The 22,585-nt window shown below is 45.1% G+C and overlaps 1 protein-coding gene across 1 annotated transcript; it reads right to left on the minus strand.

Annotated features, from left to right (window-relative positions):
- Positions 1–236: 236 nt before the first annotated feature.
- On the minus strand, positions 237–21,566 carry CDR2L (cerebellar degeneration related protein 2 like). Its single transcript, XM_036756671.1, has 5 exons — positions 21,204–21,566; positions 6,542–6,654; positions 5,794–5,942; positions 4,586–4,750; positions 237–3,053 (listed from the first exon to the last, which is right to left on the minus strand). Exons 1-5 carry the CDS (start codon positions 21,280–21,282, stop codon positions 2,153–2,155), a joined length of 1,407 nt encoding a protein of 468 aa, XP_036612566.1. The 5' UTR covers positions 21,283–21,566; the 3' UTR covers positions 237–2,152.
- Between the last annotated feature and the right edge of the window lie 1,019 nt (positions 21,567–22,585).

Here is a 22,585-nt window from a genome sequence, read left to right on the forward strand (position 1 = left end):
TCTTAACTAGGGTTGGTGAATTTGTTTTGCAATTGTGATAATTGTATTTCAATATAATCAGTATTTTATACATTTACAAGGATGATTCTGAGAAGGGGTTCATAGGCTTTGCCAGATTGCCAAAGAGGACCATGGCACAGAGAAAGATTAAGAACCGCTGAGCTATAAAGTTCTCTAATAGAACACAGGGTTGTGTACGTGTGAATGTTACAGAGACAGACAAGATCCATATCTTTGAAGGCAACTTCTGCTTTCAGAATACTGATGCATTTTTTTAATTTAAGAAGAGAATAAAGCATTTGTAAATATATTTCTCTCATGTACACTTCAAAGGTGAAGCTGGTAGGATGCTAGTGTGCTGGAGTCTGGACAAGATGGAGTTCCTCTTTCCCACCCTCACCCTTACCCCGCCAGAAGAGACGCACAAGTGACTGGAGTTTCCCCTGCCCCACAGGGTGAAGATTCAAAACCAAGGGAGTATAAAAGACCAGAGCCACCAGCTTCCATCACAGTGATGCCTCAAGAGTAGGTTGGGTGCCTTCAGGGATGCTTAAGAAAACTGCTTTTCTGGTTACAAATAAATAAGGCATGGAAGCTCCCAGTCAGTATAGGAGCCAGGCAACTCTCTTCCTCCATCAGGCTAATGTTTATGGGGTCAGCAGACAGGATTGGGACTCTTGAATTTGGTGGCTTGGAGGCAGGGCTGTGAATCCCTAGACCTTCCTAGACTGAGCCAGAAAGGGGCAACAGCCATAGTCGGGAAGAGTTAACCCCAGAAGAGAGTCAAAGCCTTTCTTCCCCATACCCCCAAATAAAGTGGGCAGAAGAAGGTTAAGAGAGGATGCTGAGCCATCTTGGTGAAAAGTAGGAATTTTTCAGGAGGCAAAATATGTTCTCTCCCACTGGGTGGAGAATACTGTATGGGGTGGAGGGGACAGTCAGGCTGGCCCAGGAGTGACAGGCTAGAAGCTGAAGCTCGAGTAACATGCTGGTTGTATATACCCAGGAGTGGGCACTGGATGGAGTATGTAAATGAGATATCATGGTCCCTGAGAGAGGGGCAGACATAGTGAAGTCTGGGGCGGGGAAGGTAAGAAACCACAAGCGTGGGTGAGAAAGGAGTGGTTCTGCTACAATGCTAGTCAGGGGATCCCAACTGCCATGAGGGGTGTCCCCTCAAGTTGGGATTCCCCTCAGAGGCATTTTTCGGGAAGGCTGGAGAACAGTAAGCAGAGGAGTTTAAGCTCCTTCACAGCTGGGTGAGGATCTCTCCTCCTCCTCCCCAGAGCTCACTTGCTACAGACACGGTGCTGGGCTGGCTCCTGAGGGGTAGCCGGGACATCCCAGGGGACACAGACAGCTGGCTCCCAAGTCTGGGGTGACAGCAGAGGCCCTCTGTTCTCTCAGAGGAGGCTTTCTGCCAAGAGTGGGGCTGTCTGTCTCCAACCTGACAGGGATGCCCTCGACTAAACGGCTGCTGCCAAAATGGAGTGATGAAAAACCTGGGTTTGGGGTGGCATTCCCGGCCAGGGTGCTGGGTATGGGTCCAGGAAACCAATCAGGACTGCAGGAGGCAGCTCTGGGTGGTCTCACTTCAAGTGCATCCAGTCTTGGGGGGGAGGGGAGAAGCTAGCATAAAAAGAAAAAAAATTCCCCAGATCCAGAATGGCTTTGAAAAGAAAGTTGACCATACATCTGAGAACCAGCTATATGGCCTGGAAGCCAGAGGGCTGGGAAGAGAGGGGCTTCCCCTGGGATGTCTGGCTTTTAAACTCTGGGATACTTCATCAGGCTGACACAAAGGGTGATTGGGAGCTCCTGAGAAACGGGGTCATCTTGTCTTCCTACCTCTTGTTCCCCAGTGCTCCCCATACTCCTGCTCCCCACCCCAAGGATGAGGGAGGGGTATTCCTTAGGTATCTCTGGAACCGTCATAAACTAGTGTCCTCTTATGAGATTTCTCCCTTCCCCCAACTCCCGATCCTTGCAGGGAGCCCTTCCAGGTTGGAGTGATAGCATCACATACCAACTCCAAAGTCGGAAAGGGCTCCCTTTTACAGAAAGCTAGAGAAAGGAGGTGGGGGTACCTTGTATCCTGGGGGGAAGAAGAGGACTGGGGCAAGAGCAAGGGGGTTTGGGAAGCAGGCAGGGCTCACTTGCTACTATGGGTCTTGACCTTGGTGGCATTAATGTCTGCCTTGGTCTTCTGGATCCGGGAAAAAATCTCCTTGAAGAGGGCCTTGTATTCAGGCTGGCTCTGCTCCAGCCGCTTGTCCACGGCCTCCACGTGCTGAATAAGGCTCTTCTCGCCCTGCTTCCCCCCTCCCCACTCTTCCCCCAGGCCCTCCTCCCCTGCCCGGAAGTCTCGGCAGGAGCTGTCTCGGGAGATGGGGCGGGAGGTCTGCACCCCGGTGTGCCGCACCCCGTCTTTGTGCTGCCTGCACTTGCTCAGCAGCTCCTCGTACTTCTCCAGCAAAGCGTGGTACTGTTCGTCCACCTCTCTGAGGATGGACATGCCCCGCTTGCGCACGCTGTTGGCATGAAGGATGTAGTTGCCCATGTGGCGACTGGCCAGGTCTTTGGCCATGATGGCATTGAGGGCCGTGTCACTGCAGCTCTTCCGCACCGAATGACCCGGTGAGGCCGCAGGTGACTGGACCCCATCTTTACCTGCCGTCCCGTCCCCACCAAGCTCCGGATCATCTGCCTCCGGCGCGTTGTTGAGCGGTTCCAGCAGGGCCTCGGACAGGTTGTCCTCCCGGCTCAGGAGGTACGTCTTCACCTGCTTCATCTGCTGGAGCTCCAGCACCTCGGCCTCCAGCTCCTGCACCCGAAGTTTGCAGCCTTCCATCTCACATACCCGCCGCTCCAGCTCCGAGTACTCCTGGATCACGGACGTGTACTCCCGCTCCGCCCGTTCCTTCCGCTGCTTCTCCTGGCTCACCTGGGAACGCAGGGAGCTCACAATGGCCTGCAGCTGCTCGTTCTCCCGTTCCAAGGGCTTTGGGCTCAGATCCATTGAGGAACTATGCAAGCGGAAGGCATCCTCATACCTGGGAAGGTAGGAACTACGTCACTGGATCATGGTCATTAATTCCTTCGCCCTGAAAAACGCCCAGCCAAGGAAAGCTTTATTCTGTAAAGAATTCTTCAAAGAATGGGTATAGACTTTCCCCAGCTCCTAGCCTGTGTAAAAAACATCTAATTTCTCACTACCTCACTAACTGTAGGTGATGAAAATAATTTGTGTTTAATCTATCTACGTTCTTTATACATCTGTGTTGTCTTAGACTGGAAACTCTCAGAAGCCAAGGACTGTATCAATTTAACTGACTTTGTATTGAGTCTGATGTACACTGCAGTCTTTGAGCTGGCCACCATCCTCCATGATTTGTGATCCATCCAAACTAAAGTATTTTTTTCCTCCTCAAATATTCTTTTTGTTTGTTTTTTTTTTTTTTGAGAGGGAAAGGCAGAACAATTGGGGTTAAGTGACTTGCCCAAGGTCACACAGCTAGTAAGTGTGTCAAGCGTCTGAGGCTGTATTTGAACTCAGGTCCTCCTGACTCCTGGGAGGGTGCTCTACTCACTACGCCACCTAGTTCCCCCTCCTCAAATATTCTTAAAGCATTTTATCTGGCTCTCTCCTTTGGCCCTACCACATTCTACTTTGGATTAAACATATCTGTGTACAACCTCCAGTAGGTTGTAAGCCCCTCATCTCTGTATCCTTGTATACAGCAGTCACTTAATAAATGAATTGCATGTCATTTAAAATGCTTGTTACATATCTGCTTTGGCACACTATAAAACTTGTTGAGTTCAGTGGACCAGGGTGATCTCTAAGGTCCTTTCAACTCTGACAAATAAGGAATCCCAAGGTAGTCTTTTAATTGTGTACAATTACATAACCTGGTACCCTCTGCATATAGATCCTTCTAACTAATACAATCCTTCCCTATTCAGCTGAGAAGGCCTTTCAGTCTATGGCTAGACAGAGCAGTCAGATGTGGGGGAGAAAGGAGCTGAAAATTACTGTTTGAAAATCACCCTCACATACAATCAAGCATTCAGCAATGTCTTGGTAGAGCTCACTGGGAAAAGGAGAGCCTTAAGAATGGTGTATTTCTGGGAGTGGAGGAGAAACAGGCTGGAGGTGACCCCCTCACCCCCATTCCATCAGAGAAGCGGGCATTGTGCAGAAGGGGTGCATTGTATTAAGTATAATGCAGCAGAGTATATGAAGGGGCAGTGTCATTGCCTGGGGACGGCTGGCAGTTGCAGGGACAGTAAAAGGAGAAGATGGAGGGAAAGACGGCGAGGAAAAAGACATACTTAGGGCTAACTATCTCAGTGGGAACAGTCTCTTAGGAAACCAACTGTCCCAGTTAAAGAGCTAAAGCCTTCTCCTTTCTATTTGTATAGGCCATCCCTTCCCCCTTTGCAGAGATTGGTCTGAGACACTGAGAATCCTTCTGGTTCCTAAGACCCTGAAGGTATCAGTGGCCAAGATATAACCTTTGGTCCCCAGGTCCCAACTCTGTTCCTGTCCCCTTCTTCCCTCCTCCCTCTGCCTCCAACATACCGGGGGCTGGAGCATAATTCCTTAAGGCAAGGGAAGGTATGGATGGTTCTTCGTCTCTCCCGCTTCTCCCTTCGGACCCGCAGCTGCTCCAAGCTCCTGAGCTCTTCCACCTGTCCCTGAAGCTCTTCTACTTGGGTCTGAAGACTCTCTATGGTCTCTGTCAGGCTAAAGAATTGAGAAAAAATCAGACAAGCTGTGCATCCTATTATAATGTCTTTCTTCTATTTCTGGGTCTTTAAGAACTGTACAGAGGGGGAAGGTCAGCTCTGTGCCTGGCCCTCATCCAGGCACCTTCCTACAGATAGAAAGACCAAGGGTGGAATCTTAATGTTGGCAGCTATTTCTGGGTTAGGGGGTGATGTAGAATGAGGGAACAGTGGGTTAGCCCTGAAATGCATATGTGTGTAGTTTGTCTATTTATTTATCTATGCATTATATATATTTATGAATATATGTGTATATATACACACAGGGTATACATACATATACACACATGTATATATACATTCACCTGTGTATTGTATATATTTATATATGTATATATACATAAAATGTCTAATATAAATTACATAAAATAATGAATATATGAATACATGCAGGGTATTTTAAAAGCCTTAGTATATATATGCACATGTATATACATGTATATACACATGTGTATATACATGTGTATATACATGTATACACATATTTGTATGTATATCTATCTATCCAGAGAGAAAGAGCTTAAAACTGCACTAAGACTTTTGGGATACCCTGTATAAAAAATTTATGTAGCACTTAAGGCTACAAAACGTGCTCTCACTTGATGCTTACAACAGCCCTGGGAGGTGGATGCTATCATTATCACCCCCATTTTATAGATGAGGAAACTGAGGCAGATGGAAGTTAAGTGACTCGCCTAGGGTGACAAGGAAGTATCTGAGACAGAATCTGAACTCAAGACCTCCTGATCCCCAAATCCAGCAGTCCACCCATGGTGGCCCTTGCCTGACTGCCTAGATCTAGTCATAAGAGGGAAATTCCTCCACAGCTACCTGTCCAATATCTGCCCCAGATACCAGAATCTGCAGAGGGAAACCTACTCCCCAGCACCCACATGCAGAGGCTCCCATGTAAACGTGTATCATACACATACTTCCCCATGAGGAGGGCGTCATCTCCCCTCCAGCTGCAGAACCCCCCGCGGCCCCCACAGGTGTCCCCACCTCTGGATCTTCTGCTGGGCAGCCTTACTCTCCAGCACCAGCTTCTGGTTGGACAGCTCCAGGTCTTGAGCCGTCACATCTAGCTGCTCATACACCTTGGCATGCTGCTCATTCACTTGCCGCAGTGTGTCTAGTTGTTTTGTCAGGTACTGGGTTGTGGATGGTGTTGGTAAGGAAACAACAGCAACAATACATTTTATACAGCGCCTTAAAGATGGCAGGGTGCTTTGCAAACACACATCAATCCATTTGCTTCCCATAAGAACCCTGTGAGCCTGGGTGCCACAATTAATACTATTAATCCAGTTTTATAGATGGGGATGCTAAGACTCCAGTCATTCATAAGTGACTTGCTGGCTATACAACCAGTAAGTGGCTGAACTGGGATTTGGACTGAGGTTTCCCCCGATACTCTCGGGGAGGAACTGAGTGGTTCTATTAAAAAGCAGGGGGAAAGACTGAAGAGGCAAGGGTTTTTGCCATGGTTCCTCAAACCACTAGATTTACTTGGTTTTAGTGTATGATTCTGAAACAGATTTAGAGGGTGATGCGAAACTCCAGAGAAGGCATAGAAGTCTAAATTACCTTCTGAATATTGAGAGAGAGAGAGTTGTACAGAGTAATGGCCGATAAAAAAAAAAAGGTCTTGGTTCCTTGTGGTTCCACCAGTGAAGCCTTAGAAGCGGAGGGGGTTAGGCAAGGCTTGCTGTTCACCACCACCCATAGACACCCAGTCTCACAGCCTCACCTCAATCTCCTGCACCTGTTCCTCATTGGTAGAGTACATCTGCTGCAAGGACTCTTCCAGCTCTTTGTTCCGCTCCAACAGCGTCTTCCCCAGCTCGGCTGCCAAGTGTAGGTCTGAGGAGGTTGAAAGCAGCACTCATGTTTGTAACCTTGGAGTGATCTTTCTTGCTTCTCTCCCATGTCATTGATTTATTGAGATCTGCTGACTTGATTTCTGCCTTGTTTCCCATTTCTATCTCTTCCTCTCTATTCTTGCTGTCATTAACCTAGTATATAGGTCTTCATTGCCATTCATCTAGACTATTGCCTTAACCTCCTAACTTGTCATCCTACCTCTTATCTCTTCCCCTTCCAAATCATTCTTCCCACACCTGCCAGCTTAATTTCCCCTAGGCATGGCCTTGATGGCTAGAATGATGGCCATAGCTTGATTTCATCTTTATCTACAGAGACTCACAGAACCATTTAAAAACACAAACCAGCTTTCAGTACTGTGCTTTCATAATAAATTGTGGTGGAATTGTGGGAAAGTGAACAGAAGGTACTAAGATTCAGCATTCTTATATTAACTACAAGCCTTAATTGTTGTTATTTGTAATGTGTGATTGTTATGTCAAGATAGTTGACATACTCCTTGGGGAGTTGAAGCATGTCCATATTGGCATTTTCAGTATAAATGAAGCTAGAAGTTGTAGTTAAATAGGATGGCTCATAAGTTCTCCTTGCTGAGAAGTGGATAAGAGAGTTGGAAAGATGAGTTCCACTATCAGCCCAGTCGCATCATTTCATGGGACACAACCACCTTGTCTCACAGCACCTATGATGAGCGTAAGCAATCGGACTGTCATGAACATGACTCCAGTTTATATATCAACATCTGTTGCAGAAGAGAAATTCAATGAGTTTGATACAATTCTCCAAACTAAAACAAAATATACCTCGACACTTGGTGACTTCTTTGGGAAGGCAAGTGAGGATGGTGAAAACTAGTATTAGAACATAAGAGCAGTGAGCATGGTGGTGCACACCTGTAATCTAAGCTGCTGGAGAGGGTGGTTCCCATCCCATCTCCCCTCCCCCTTTAAGGTCAGTGGATTGCTGGAGTTCAGGAATTCTGAGCTACAGTAGGTTAAGCCAATCAAGTGTCTGAACTAAGTTTGACATTAATATGTTGATTCCCTGGGGGCCAGGAGGGATTGCCTAAGGAGTGGAGAAAACAAGTCCATGTCAGGAATGGAGGTTGCAACTCTTTTGCTGGGGCAGCTAGGTGGCGCAGTGAGTAGAACACTGGCCTTGGAGTCAGGAGGACCTGAGTTCAAATCCCGCCTCAGACACTAGCTGTGTGACCCTGGGAAAGTCATTTAACCCCAATTGCCCTGCCTTCCTCCCTTCAAAAAAAAAAAACCCCAAAAACGGAAAAAAAAAAAACCTCTTGCCAATCAGTAGTCGGATTAGGCCCATGAGCAGCAGCGCCTCCCTGAGGGAGGGAAAGGAAAAGAGAGGAGATAAAGGAATACCAAAGATTTGCAAACTACTCAGAAACCTTTCCTGCATCCTGAATCTGTTCTTCTACAAGAAAGCTGGAAGGAAAGTGACAGTCAACCGCCTGGCATGTACCTCAAGGTCAAGGTCATAAAAAGAAAGGAACTTTTTGTAATAGCCAAGAACTAGAAACAATGTACCTGCCCTCTCCGCGGAGGTGCCAGAGAAGACACAAACACCAATCCACAGTCTACTTCCTCTTCTTTAGAATATCTTTTTGAGAATGATTTATGTGCCTATTAAATCAATATGGGAAGGGAATGGAGTGGGACTTCAAGATTTTCTGTAGCAGACCACAGTCACAAGCCTGATTGAGTAGTACATAGAATATTAGATTCTTTTGTGCTCGTCTGGTGAAAAACATTTTGATTCATCAGAATAAAACACACTCTATAAAAGGCTTTCCTCAAACAAGATGTCTCCCATTCACATGTTTGAATCCTACAAGATTCTAAGACAGATGCAACTATAGACATAACTTTGACCGTGGGTCTACCGTCTATCAAAATCAAGTGAGACACAGGAATAGAGTCACATATTGCCTAGTATTAGTGTTCTGACAGGAGAGCAGGGTGGTTCAGTGGAGGGAGTGGTGGGCCTAAGACCTTGACTTCAAATCTAGCTTCAGACACTTATTAGCTGTGTGACCCTGGGCAAGTCACTTAACCTCTGTCTGCCTCAGTTTTTTTGTGTGTTAAATAGCACCTCCCTCCCTCCACTGTGAAGATTAAATGAGATAATATTTGTAAAGCACTTAGCACAGTGCTGGCACATAGTAAGCACTATATAAATATTTGCTATCCTGATTACTGTTGCTCAGAATCCAAATAGAAGAAGGACTGTCTACTGATGGTGAGATTCTCCAAATGCTCCTTGATAATTGTATCAAGCCCTGGGACTATGCAAAACTTCCAGTTCCTTTTGAATACATAGTCATTGTAATCAGCCTAACCATCCACATGAAAAACCCAAGTGGATGGAAAACACATGATGGAAAACACAAAAGCTCACTGCGCTGGTCCACTAGCATCTATATCCTGGACAGGTGCTGCATCTGGGAGAACAAAAAAAAGCACAGGTAGCATCAAATAGGAGGCAATTGGACTGGATCACATTTGGGAAACTGAGTAATGCCGTCAATGATCCCAAACTGCTTGGTGTTGCCACATCCCATCTCTTTAATAGTGGTATCTTCCATCATTCATTAGTGATGCTCTATAGATAAAAATAACATAACATGACAGTTTCTAGAGAGTCAAAATTGCAGATGGCCCAAAGGGCAATGGGAATATGTATGGTAAGTATAAGTGGACTGTAGGATATTACTGATGACTGGTGTGTGACAAGTGACAATGGGGACAAGAAGACAATGAAGGACCTCTGTGACCAGCGGAGGAGAGGGGCTGCTCATGTAGACAGAGAGAGGGATGACAGACCCTGAGGGTCATACTGAAATATTAGAAGAACCTGAAGAAGGTCTCCATGTTTTTGGGCAGATTTTTATAGAATCACAGAGTTAGGAGAGAATTCAGAGGCCATGCAGTACAATTCATACCCCCCAAATCTCTACAACATACCTTGACAATGGTGATCCCTAGATCATTTAGAAAGGGGAAACCCGTTTTAAATGTAGGCAACTCCAATGGTTTGGAACTTTTCCTCATACATTAAGCTCAAATTTATTGGGGTTTTTTGGGTATCTATTCTTCCCAGTTCTGCTTCTTGGGGTCAAGGAGAACAAGCCTAATCCCTCTTCCACATGACTTATATAAACCTAATCTCTCAAATTCATGAAGACATATTCCATCTCCAAACATTCCTAGTTCCTTTAGCTGATTCTCACACAATACAACCTGGAGGTCTCTCACCACCCTCATCCCTCTACCCTCTGGTTGTTCTCTAGTTTAATCTAAATCCTACCCAAAATGTGGCACACAGGACTGACTATAAATGTGATCTTATTGAGGTGGTTGGTGAGGAGGTCATTCTGGACTCCAGATCTATGAAGTATCAGCAGTTTAGTTGATGACATTACAGAATAAGGAACTTTGTCAGAAAGAGGCCATCCTCATGGAGCTGGATATTCACTCTAGTTCCTTGCTGCCAAGACATGTGCTCTTTGCTGGGTTGGCATCTGGGGAGTTGCATCTAAGTGTAAAATCAGTTTCATTATCAGCCTCTTCTCCAGATACTATAAAAACTGAAAGGCTTTGGAACATGGGGCAATGAGAATTTAACCACCATTTCCTGAGGAGTCAGTGGGGATCGAGTTTTAATAATTTGCAAAGAAATTGAGTTTTAATTGTCATATGCGAAGATACCATTTTCCTGTCATGGCTGGAGACAGAGTGTATAGAGAAAGAATTTATTTCCTGAGAGGAATATGTGTAATGCTCATACAGGGTAGCTCAAGCTATTAAAACTTAAAACTGTACTGAGTTTTAGGACATTCTGCATTGTAAACAAAATAGAGGAGGATTCTTGAGGAGAGATTTTAATTGATGTCTTGAGAAGCTGAATGGTAGGACTGTGTTTCAAAAGTGAGAAAAAGTCAAGAGTAGAAGTGATGGTTAGAGACGATGACTGGTTGTGATCTGTCTCACTGTTAAAATATCATAAATAACTATGTATGGCTTGGTGTTATTATTTGTTTCTTTGTTAGCAAGTTATATACCAATAACAGATGCTTATTTAAACCTAGGAGACTGAGAGTTTTCATATAGAGAAAGGTGAGTAACTACTTATGGGAAAAGAGGTTTCTTCACTTTATTAAATAAATAGTAATTAATAAACTTGGGTGGGTGCTGAGAGCTACCTGATTAATGGCAAAGAGGTTATGGTTTTAGTAATTAATAAGGACTATTAATTACTATAAACTATAAAGTGATTTTCCTTAAGCACAGATCTGACCATGTTATTTCCCCTTGGTTGATAAATTCCAGTGGCTTCCTGTTGTCTCTAGAATCAAATATAAACCACCCTGCTTAGCTCTGAACCTTAAGAACCTTTAGAACCTTAACCCAGCCTATCTTTTCAGCCTTACTGCATATTATTCAACCTTTTGTACTCTGCCATCTAGTCAAATTAGCCTCCTCTCAGTTCCTCACACACAATATTGCATTTCCCACCTCCACACCTTTGGCCCAGCTGTCTCCCTTCCCGGGAATGCATTCCTTCTTCATCTCTGATTCACAGAATATACAAATATACTCCTAGATTACTTTAGAACTCGGGATGATGCTAATGAATATGATAATGAGTTAAGTGGCAGGAAGAGGGATGGCCACCCCATGTAGGCAATGAATGTGGTTGACACTAAAACCTTACTACTGAAGATTATTGGCTCTCTGGTTCCAGAAGCCACTCCAGCTCCTTTGGTAGTCTATAAGAGTGAGGTTCCGTTGTTTTTTCTTTTGGGCCTTCTTATTCAGGGCTTTTTCTTTCAGTGCTTTCTTTTCCTTGTCCTTCCACCAAAGGGAAGAATGGATTCCTCTCCCTTTTCTTCCCCCTCCCCCTCCACCCCCCTACCGGAGGCAATGATGGCTTCAGGCATATAGCATCTGATAGAGGTATTTTCCTAGTAAGCTCTCACAGAAAAGAGCCCTTGGCAAGTTTTTTTTTTTTTTTTGCTTTGCTGTTTCTTTCCTATGCAGTGGCCATCAACTAGCCATCCTGAGAAATGGAATTTTGTTGTTTTCAATCATTTTTCAGTCATGTCTGACTCTTTGGGGCCCCCTTTTGTGGTTTTTCTTGGAAAAAGATACTGGGGTGGATTGCCATTTCCTTCTCCAGCTCACTTTGTAGATGAGGAAACTGAGGCACACAGGGTTAAGTGACTTGTCCCGGGGTCACACAGCTAGTGAGTGTCAGAGGCCAAATCTGAACTCAGAGAAATGCCTTCCTGACTCCAGGCCTGGCACTTTCTCCACTTTGCCACCTTGGCAATAATCTCGTGGATGAAGAGTTCTAGAATTTCGTGGCTGGGGATCGGCCAGCCATTGGGAGGAGAACTCCTTGAAGAAATTGCCACCACTAGATCATCCTGTAGCAGCTGTAAAGTGATTTTCCTTAAGCATCATCTGACCAGGCCACTCCCCGACTCAATAAGCTCAAGAAGCATCCTATTAATAGCTTCTAGAATGCAATAAAAACTCTTTTGTTTAGCTTATAAAGCTGTTTTCTCCAGCCTTGCTCTGACCCATCTTTTGAGCTTTGTAGTATGTCAGTTTCCTACCCAAACTCTTCAGTCTAGCCAAACTGGCCTCTCTTTTCCTCGCACAACACGCCATCTCTCATCTCCACACCTTTGCACAGGCTTTCCCACATACCTGGTATGCACTTCCTCCATACAGAATATTTCTTTTCCTCTAAGACACAACCCAAGTATCATCTTTTACATGAAGACTTTCCTGGTTCCTTTGACCACTAGATCTCTCTCTTTCTCAAATTACCTTGTATTTAACTTGTTCAGTTGTTTAGTTGTGTCTGACTCTTTGTGATGCCTGTATGGATTTTTCTTGGCAAAGATACTTGCTATTTTCTTTTCCAGTGGATTAAGGCAAACAGAGGTTAAGTGACTTGCCCAGGGTCACACAGCTACTAAGTGTCTGAAGCTAGATTTGAATTCAGATCTTCCTGACTCCAGGCCCAGCACTTTATCCCCTGAACTATCTCGTTACTTCGTATTTAACAACTCTATATTTATTTGTATTTATTTTCTTCATATTTATCCTGGAAGTATTTATGTCCCTGTCATCTTCCCCATTAGAATATAAGCTCTTTGTGAGTAGAGACTGTTTCAATTGATGTCTTTGTATGCTCAGTACACAGCATAGTGTCTGGCATATACTAGGTATCTAATAAATGCTTGTTGACTGACTGATGGATAGCTGATTGTCTTTAGAGAGAAGTCCAAGCAATGCTTAGTCTAGCTGGACCAGGTGAGCTGCTCAGACAGTGCAGAACCTGAAAGATCTGTCCAGTTGTCTTACAAAGGGTTTTTACCTTTCAGGGGAGGGTGATGAGTATAAAGGGCTCTTTTAGATACTTGGTTTTTCTGTATATATTGTGAATCTTGAGAGTCTTTCTGTGTCTCAGATACTCTCTGTAATAGAGGAAATGAACTGCTGCCCTAGACATGAGCCATATCTAAGCTTGGTTTTATTTATATTTATTATTTATATTTATTTTTGCGCCCAGGCTGGAAGCACAAGAGAGTTCATAGGCCTGATACCAATATGGATTGGCATGAGAGCTTTGATCTGACCCTATTTCTACCTGGGCTAGTTTGCCCTTCCTTTGGCAGCCTGGTGGCCCTCTTCCCCATAATGCTGCTGTTCAGTTATTTCCAACTCATTATGACCCCATTTTGGGTTTTCTTGGCCAAGATAGTAGAGTGGTTTGCTATTTTCTTCTCTAGCTCATTTTACAGGTGAGGAAACTGAAGCAAACAGGGTTAGTAAGTATCTGAGGCCAGATTTGAACTCAGGAATTTGAGTCTTCCTGACTTTAGGCCTGGTGATCTATCTACTGTACCACCTAGCTGCCTCTCCAATATGGTTCCCCACATTAGTATCACATTAGTGAATATATTCAATCACTTAATTTAGTCCTACTATAGTTCAAGGCTCTGGATCTCAAGAGAACTGCCAGCCTCAGCCTTCCCCTTTAGAGGGATTGAAGGTGTATACTACTGGCCTAACCTTAGTTTTAGATATTCCTTCAGAGTTTTGCCCTGGGATGGGGGCATAATGAGCCACAGAAAGAGAGAAACCTGGCCCTACTCTCTGGAGCCTGATGCCCTTAGGATGAATCCACATCTATGTGGGTCCAAGGTCCGAGCTTCTTGTGGAAGGGGGTCTCCGAGGCCATAGGTCACAGAAGTAACGAGCTGTTAGTGTGTGGTAATAAATGACAAACAGGAGAAATTCGGAGGAAACAAACAAAAGATTTTTATGAACTGATGCAGAGTAAAAAAAAAAAAAAGAAGGAGGAGACCAAGATAGACAATGATCACAGCAATGGAAAGGAAGAGAACACTAAAAGGAAGATAAACTCTCAGTAAGTGGTCCTGGAGAATATGTAAGACAACAAATCTCCCTCCTTTCAGCAGAGAGACAGACCAGGATATTGCCTATATCATTTGACACACTCACTGGGTAAGCTTCTTAATGGGAAAAAGGATTAGAGGCAGTGAGGTGGTATAGTGGACAGTGCTGGACTTGGGAGTCAGATAAACCTGCTGCTGCTATGGTTGCTTCTACTACTAGCATTTATATAGTACTTTAAAATTTTCTAAGCACCATAAAAATACTATCTCATTTGACCCTCACAACAACCCTGGGAGGCAGGTGCTATCATCATCTCCCCTTATAGATGAGGAAACTGAGGCAAATAGCAGTTAATGTTTGTTAAATGATGGATTGACTAGGTTGTTTCCTTTTACTTGTTTTCCCTTATTATAAGAGAGGGTTCAATTGTTCAATTCCCTGTTGAGGTTGGTCTGTGGGGTTGGTGTAGATATGTAGGCATTACATTGATATAAGAGCATAAAGTGTCCATAAATCTTATTTATTATCATTATCATCATCATTGTTAAAGAAAATGTTTGAATGCTAGAGAGGAAGAATACCAGATTACAAGAAGTCACTGTGGACTGCATACTCACGAATGGGGTGAAACGGTTCAGAGAAAAAAAAAAACTTACTCCAGGGTTCTGGAAAGACTCTTGGGGGACAAAAGGATCCCTGCATTATGGCATGGGGGTTGCAGAGGGAAAAATTTCAACATGTGACAGAAATGGACCTGGTAGAGAGGTCTGAAGAACCTAAGAATTGGGGCTAGTCTGGAAGCAAAATAAAAAAGTAAAAAGTCCTCTCTTAAGAGTCTGATTAATGAATTAAACTGTGTCAAACTAATTTAAGCCACGGGTCCAAGTGGTGATATTCCATGAACTACTTACTGTGAGAGCGGGAGCTTAGGGCATTGTTGATAATATTATCAACTAATATAGTTCTACCCTTTTCTGGCTGAGCATACTTGGAAGAGAGTCAGTAGAAGAGCTGTATGTCTGCGGAGCCCAGGGAGAGGTCATTGGAGGAGACACCCCATTAACACAATGACCCTGACAGACTAAGAATAGAAAGCTTGAACCTGAGGAAACAAGACTTGACTTTGTCAAGACCAAAGACAAATGATAATAATAGCTCACATTTATATGGTGCTTTAAAGGCTTGCAAAATGCTTAACATCCCTAATTTCATTTGAGCCTCATAACTATAAGGCGTTATCTCCGTTTTACAGGTGGGGAAACAGGCTTTCAGGGTGGCTGGGTGGTGTAGTGGATAGAGCACTGGGGTTGGAATCAGGAATACTCATCTTCCTGAGTTAAAATCTGGCCTTAGACACTTACTGGGTGTGTGACCTTGGGCAAGTCACTTAAATGTTGTCTCCCTCAGCTTCCTCATCTGCAAAATGAGCTGGAGAAGGAAATGGCAAATCACTCTGATATCTTGGTCAAGAAAATCCCAAATGGGGTCACAGAGAGTGAGGCATGACTGAAAAAAAACAAACAGGCTTTCAAAATACCTTCATGTTCTCTGTATATACCTTGCCTGTCCCGAATTATTTGCATATTATAAATATTTATTCACATTTTATCACAATATTTACATATTGTAAATAATTATAATATAAACTCCTCGAGACCAGGGACTTTAAAAAAGTTGCCTTTCTTTGTGTTTCTAGCACAGTTCCTGAAACCTAATAGACTTTTAATAAATGCTTATTGACTGACTTGAGACTCAGGTTGAGTGATTTTCCCAGGGTCACACATCCAGTTGGTATCTAATGCAAAATTAGAACCCAAGTCTTTCTGACTTCTAGTCTAGGGTTCTATGGATTATGCCAGTTTGTCTCCCAGAAAGTACACCCACCTCCAAAAGGAAGTGCTGATACTGCCCATGTGGAGAGACCAGAAGTCTCACCTAAGGACCTAAAAAATGGCAATCCATGGGCCTAGAGTCTGGGTCATCTTTGAGAAAACACTAGGGACAGGGTAGGCCTAGAGTCTGGGCCATCTTTGAGAAAACACTAGGGACAGGATACTAAGATCCCTCTGTCTATATTAAGGTTGTCTGATTCTCCTTTGCCACTATGGGCCCAATGTCAAGGGTTGGAAAAGAAGAGAAGTGATCCATGGCATTGGTACAAGCCCTTGTCATTTCATGACTCAGCAGCCACCTTTTACTGAGGATGAGAGTGGTACCTACAGCTCCCTCCATGCTTGGTCAGGAGGAAAGGGAAAATGTGTCTGATGCTTAATAATTAATAGCCTTTCTATTTTTACAGGTGCTTGAGGCAGCAGACAGAGGGGACACAGCATAGGTCTAGGATCTCTTTTCCCCTCCATCCCCCCACCAATAAGAACAGGGACCTGCCTCAAAGTCACATAGGTGATAGAACCTAGCCTAATAATCTATTTGGTCAGGATGATAAACAATGGGGTGTAACAGCCACACTGGGGGTGGGGAGAGGGAGGTGGAAAAGGTCACTAAAAATTGTTTTTATTGATGAAAAAAAAGTTTTTACATCACATTAATTTCTAACTATGTCCATTCCTACCCAGTGGACCATCCTGCTGTAACAGATCTGTAAAAAAACAGATTTAGTAAAACCAACCAACATATTGACTATGTCTGACAACATATAAAATAGTCAAGCTCTATAGTCCCCCACCTCTGAAATGGAGGGTGGGAGGTATATTTCCTCTAATCTCCATGGCCAAACTTGGGTATTATAACTACGCAGCACTCAGATTTTTTTTTTTCTCAGAAAAGTAATTTTCAAGAACAAAACATTTGGTGTGCCTTTTAGGGACAACTTCATTCCCAATAGTCCAATTTTATGGGACCTTTCTCCATAACCCTTTCCATTCTTCACTCTTCCTTTCTATCTTCTACCCACAGGGACTAAGGGCTACTAACCAATAGGCTTGTCATTGCCATTAGTAAGAGACCTGGATCTTGAGGACTAGTATTCCATGAGCTTCTGATCCTAGACCATTCTCTGGATGCTGTCATCCAGTTTGGATTTCCCTTATCTCTGATGTTCTTTGGCTGCTAAAAGGATAGCCTGTACTATTACTCAGTATTAGGTAGCTAGTTTGGATCCATCTGGCACTAGAGATGGAAGTAGCAGGGGTAATATAGTTACAGTGGAAGGAATTTCACAGGCTCACACATAGACTTTTAGAGTTGGAAGGACCTTAGAGATTATCTGGATCTTAGAGATGACCCATTCATTTTGTTTGTTTTTTAAAATAATGTATTTCAACTAATATGGAAATATGTTTTACGTGATTGCACATATATGACCTACATCAACTTGCCCACAGTCTTAGGGAGGGGGGAAACAAGGGAGGGAAGGAGAAAATTTAGAAGTCAAAATTTTATTCCAAAATTGAATGTTAAAAATCGTCTTCACATGTAATTGGAAAAAATAAAAAATACTATTTAAAAATAAAAGTAATGCATTTTATTTTCATGTCACAATGATTAAAATAGTGGAAATGAAAACAGCACCAAAAGACTGCTGACCTCTGATGAACCATAATAATCAAGTTTGGTCCCAGAGAAGAGATGACAAAATTCATTTCTCTCCTGTGGGTGCAGAGGTGGGGGAATACAGTCATAGAAAGCTGCATGTGAAATCAGATGCTGTCTTTTTGTTAATTTTTGTTAATATTTTAAAATTTAGCTACTGATTTGTTAATTTTTAAAATTTTGTTAATTTTTGTTAATTTTTAACTGTTGTTCTTTGTTATAGGCTTTAACAAGAGTGGGAGTGGAGGGATATATGAGGAAAAGGCATCAATAAAAAAATGTTTTTTAAGAGGAAAAATAAACTCTAGGTGGGTTGATTTTCCTTTTTAAATGCCCTGGACTTATGATGAAAAATGCTGTCTACCTGCAGAGAAAGAACTGATAGAGTCTGAATGCAGGTCAAAGCATACTTTTTTTGAAACTTTTTTTTTCTTGTGTTTTTTTTTTTGTCCTGTGTTTTCTTTTGCATTCACTTGGAGTCTGCCTCAATCAATAAACATTTATTAAATGCCCACCATATGCCAGGCACTGTGCTTGGCACTGGGCACACAAGGACAAAAACTGAAAGTCCTTGGTAGTGGTTCAGTGAATGGCGTATTGGAGCTGGGAAGGCCTGAGCTGGATGCCCGACTCAGAGACTTACTAGTTGTGCGACCTTGGGCAAATCCCTTTAAGATTCAGTTTCCTCATCTGTAAAGTGGAGAGGAGAATACCATCTACTCCAAGGAGTTGTTGCGAGGGTCAGATGAGATAACGTGAAAATGTATCATTATATGCAAAATTTTATAAAAAAAAATAAATTCCAGGTAATTTGGTAGCAGCTAAGGCAACGAATGGGCAGCTAGGTGGCACCATGGATAGAGCACCAGCCCGAAGTCAGGAAGATCTAAATTCAAATCTAGCCTCTGATATTGGCTAGCTGGGTGACCCTGGGCAAATCACTTAACCCTGCGTGCCTCAGTTTCCTCATCTGTAAAATGAGCTGTAGAAGGAGAAGGCAAGTCACTCCAGTGTCTTTGCTGAGAAAACCTCAAATGGGTCAGGAAGAGTAGGACACAAATGAAATGACTGAACAACAACATGGCAATAAATAATAGTATTTGATAATCATACAGGGTATCCCAGAAGCTTAGATTGAAAGAGCACCAAGACTTTTGGGACATCTTGTATGACGATGTAAGGTTTACAAAGTACTTTGCATGTTTGTTGCTCTTAAAAACTCCATGAGGTTTTTAAGGGAATAAGCATTTTACATATGGCATCTACTATGTGCCAACCAGGCACTTTATGAATATCATCTCAATTGATCCTCACAAAATCCCTCCTGAGTGGCTGTTGTTATTCCCATTAGTTGAGGAAACTGAGGCAGACAATGGTTAAGTGACTTGTCCAGGGTCACACTGCTAGTAGGTGTCTGGGGCCAGATTTGAACTCAGGTCTTCCTGACTTCAGGCCCAGCGCTCTATCCACTGCACTACCTAGCTACATATTAAATAGAGGAAGAAACAAGGGAGAATTAAAGAGCCTTGGTATAGAAAAAGGAAAAATGAGTAGCCTGTCTCCCTCAAAACCCTGCAATAAATCAGAACTCAGGCCTGGTTTGAGTCCCAGCCCTGCCATTTATTGTCACCAGGGGTGACCCCATCACCTCTTTGGTCTTAGTTTCCTCTTCTGTAAAATAAAGGGATTAACCTAGATAATCCCTTCTAGCCCCAACCCTATAATTCAATAATGAACAGATACAAGACTACTTTATTTGGAAGTGAATGGGGTCAGGGGTACAGGGACTTTAACCTTCCCAACCCTAACAATCCAGAGTTCTGTGGGACCTTAGGCAAATCATTTAACGTCTTTTGACCTCAGTTTTCTTATCTGTAAAATGGAGGACTAAATGACCTCTGAATTTGTATGGTTTTACGTACAGCCTCTTTAGACCCACCTCCCACTAATGTTCCTGGAGCATGGGAAGAAACATCCGGCACAGCTGGGCTGAGAGTACAGGCAAGTCCCAATTTTTGCCAGTTCTCCTCCAGAGTATTAAATCTCATTCCATTTTTCCAGCTCCCTCCCACATCTGGAATAGGCAGGGTGCCAAAGCCTTCATTAAGGGTGTATGAATGGAAATAAAGGCAGCAGTAATATCATCAGTTGCTTTTTTTTTTTTTAAAGATGACTTATATTTGAACTTTGGTGAAAGAGGAGGAGGAGAAGAGAAAAACAATCTTAGACATCCTCAGAGCCCTCTGTCCTCTTCCCAGCAGAGATCACAAGTGATAAAACCTTTTACCACCTCCTAGCCAACAGGGAGACTGAAGCCTGGAGCCACCGCACATCACTAGTCCTTGCTTCCAGGTCTGAACTTTGGGAATAGTTAACTGGGGTCTTTCTGGGAAGAAGGATGTGACCCTATAAGTCTATGATAAGCTAGAGAAAATGAGTGTGAGCTGAGATTTTGGGCATAAGAGGGAAGGAGGAAACAGCCCAGGAGAAAGATCTGTGTAGAATCCATGTACCAGGAGCAAGACAGTGAATCATACCCATGCAGCCAGGCTCTAACCAAGAGACTGGCATTGTGGGCCAAGACTGATGCCAGCTGCAGTGAGACCAAGCTCTGGCCCTCTCTTAGCTCTCTCCCTTCCTGCTGGAAACACCCCCTCCCCCTTCCTGAATCAGCAGTGATGTCACTTCAGCCACCTCACCACCACCCCCCTCACCCAGCCACAGAGGCTGACCCATCCTTGTTCCCCCTCCTTACAGAAAAGCTCGCCTCCCACTTTGGCTCGGTTCCCCTGGGATCCCAGTTGCCTCTCCAAGTTCCTGCTCTAATTCTGACAGCCCCAGCAAGCCCCCTTCTCCCCCTACCCGTTTTTCAAGCTGAATAGAGGGTGCTAAGGGCCTCCCTTCGGTGCCCGCCCCCTCACTACACATTGCTGACTAGCCCAGAGTCCTGAAAGGGGGGCTGTTGCATCCTCCTTAAGTTGGGGGGAACTTTCCTGAGCTACAGAGGTTCTCCCAACCTGAGTGGTAGGAGAGATGCTGGTTCGGCTAAAGGCGACTAAGAATCACCCTCCCCTTCCACAAAATGTTACAAAAGGTGCCCCCTCCCTCAAGTTTTCAGTTCACCCCCTCCTTTTTTTCTGACTCTCTTAAGTACTAAAGAGGTACTTTGGCAGGTGTGCCCTCCCTGGATTGGGGTGTGTGTGTGTGTGTGCTGCCGGTGGTAACTGGACAAGGAGATGCTCCGGTCCCAGGACACCACTTCTCCTTGGGGTCGGGGGAGGGAGGAAGAGGAGAAAGAAGAGGAAGAGGAGAGGGGGGAGCAGGAAGAGGAGAAAGCCACTTCCACTAGTCCCCAGCTGGCTGTCGGGTCAAGGTAACCACTGGCAACTCCCTCGTTTCCTCCAGAAGCCCGGGCAGCCTGGCCGGACGCATCGCCCCGGGAGCGCAGTGCGCCCCGTCGGAACATCCACACCCTTAGCCGCGGCGGTTTGCCGGGCAGCGGGTTCTCCGGCCCCTTACCGTGCTCCAGGTCCTGCTGGTCGTACCAGGACTCCTCGTCCTCCCCGGAGTAGTCCTCCATGCCTCCGGCTCTCCGCATGGGCCCGTCCGGGGCGGGCCGGAGCTGCGGCGTCCCTCCTAGCTCAGGACCCGGGGCTCCGGGCCCGGGACAATGCGGCGCAGGCAGGCGGGGCCTCGGGAGGGTCGGGCGGCGGCGCCCCAGCCCGCACCGCAGCCCCTAGCCATCGGCCCCCCGGACGGGGCGGACGCGCCGGGCTCTCCAATCACTGCCCGCGTTTCCCCCGGGCCGGGCCGGACTGGGCCGGGCCACGGAGCTCCGGGGCGGCTCGGGAGTCTTCTGCAGCCGCGGCGGCACAAAGGGGCTGGGGGGCGGGGACGGCGGGAGAAGGAGGGAGGGAGGATGAAGGGCGGGGGGAGAGCGGGAGAACGAGAAGCGCTGGGTCCGTGCGCAGCGCAGAGCAGCTCCGAGGGCCTCCCGGAGCCCTGGAGACGTTGCCAGCGCCACCCGCACCCGGCCCGCGCGCAGCCACCGGCTCAGTCCGGAGTCAGCCCCGTGGCTGGTGCCGCAGATCTCGCCCGCCCGCCGGGCAGCCCAGCCGGCAGCTTCTCTTCCCTCCCCAGGTTCGGTGGAGGGGGCGGGGAGGAGCCGAGTCACGTCGCCAGACCTATCAGGAAGCTGTATGCAAAGCAGGGGGAGGGGCCTGGAAGATGAAGGCTCCAGCTGTCAGAAGGTGGATGTGATTCATCCAGACCAACTCCTTCATACCTCTACCTACATGCATCTCTCTACTTCTTACCTGTCTCTTTCTCTTTTCACAGCCAGCACCCTAGTCCACCTGGACCTCACGTGTCTTCTTGACTCCGTTCTCTTCCTTCTCCAATCACATCAATAGCCCTCTTCTCCATTGTGGAATCCAGATGCTGAAACATCAGGAGGGATCCTGTTGTACCAGGGGCCTGGGTGGGGCAATTTCTCACTAGAAAGCTGCTCTTGCATGTGCCAACTAAGTCAAAACACCAACGCTACCTAGGTCCCTATTTTCCCTCAAGACTCCAGTGGAGTGAGCCCAGGACTCTGAACCCAAGAGCTTTAGGAATAGCAATGCTTCTAGTCCAATGCCCTCAGTTATCCTGGAGAGCAACCCTTTTGGAAATGCAGCCTAGCAACTGCTCCTGCAGACCCAGAAGAGAAAGTTCTGGCCGCTAAAATACTTGGTATTGTTATATGGTTTAACATCAGAAATTAGTCTAATTTTGTCAGTGGAAATGGCATAAAAGAAGAGGTATTACCATTTGCTTTGCCACTGTGCCCTAAGGATTGTGGAACTTTTTCATCTGACTCGCAACTGAAACTTTCCATATGTGTTTTCTCCCCTATTAAA

The sequence above is a fragment of the Trichosurus vulpecula genome, chromosome 4 (genome assembly GCF_011100635.1).
Source record: "Trichosurus vulpecula isolate mTriVul1 chromosome 4, mTriVul1.pri, whole genome shotgun sequence".
NCBI lineage: Eukaryota > Metazoa > Chordata > Mammalia > Diprotodontia > Phalangeridae > Trichosurus > Trichosurus vulpecula.

What these genes read in the sequence shown, in the direction of transcription:
- CDR2L (XM_036756671.1), bottom strand. Translation starts at nt 21,282, where the DNA reads ATGCGGAGAGCCGGAGGCATGGAGGACTACTCCGGGGAGGACGAGGAG. An exon ending in CCAGCAGGACCTGGAGCACG is followed by an intron (nt 6,655 to 21,203) that starts GTAAGGGGCCGG and finishes CAACCTCCTCAG; the next exon opens with ACCTACACTTGGCAGCCGAG. An exon ending in GAATTATGCTCCAGCCCCCG is followed by an intron (nt 3,054 to 4,585) that starts GTATGTTGGAGG and finishes CTACCTTCCCAG; the next exon opens with GTATGAGGATGCCTTCCGCT.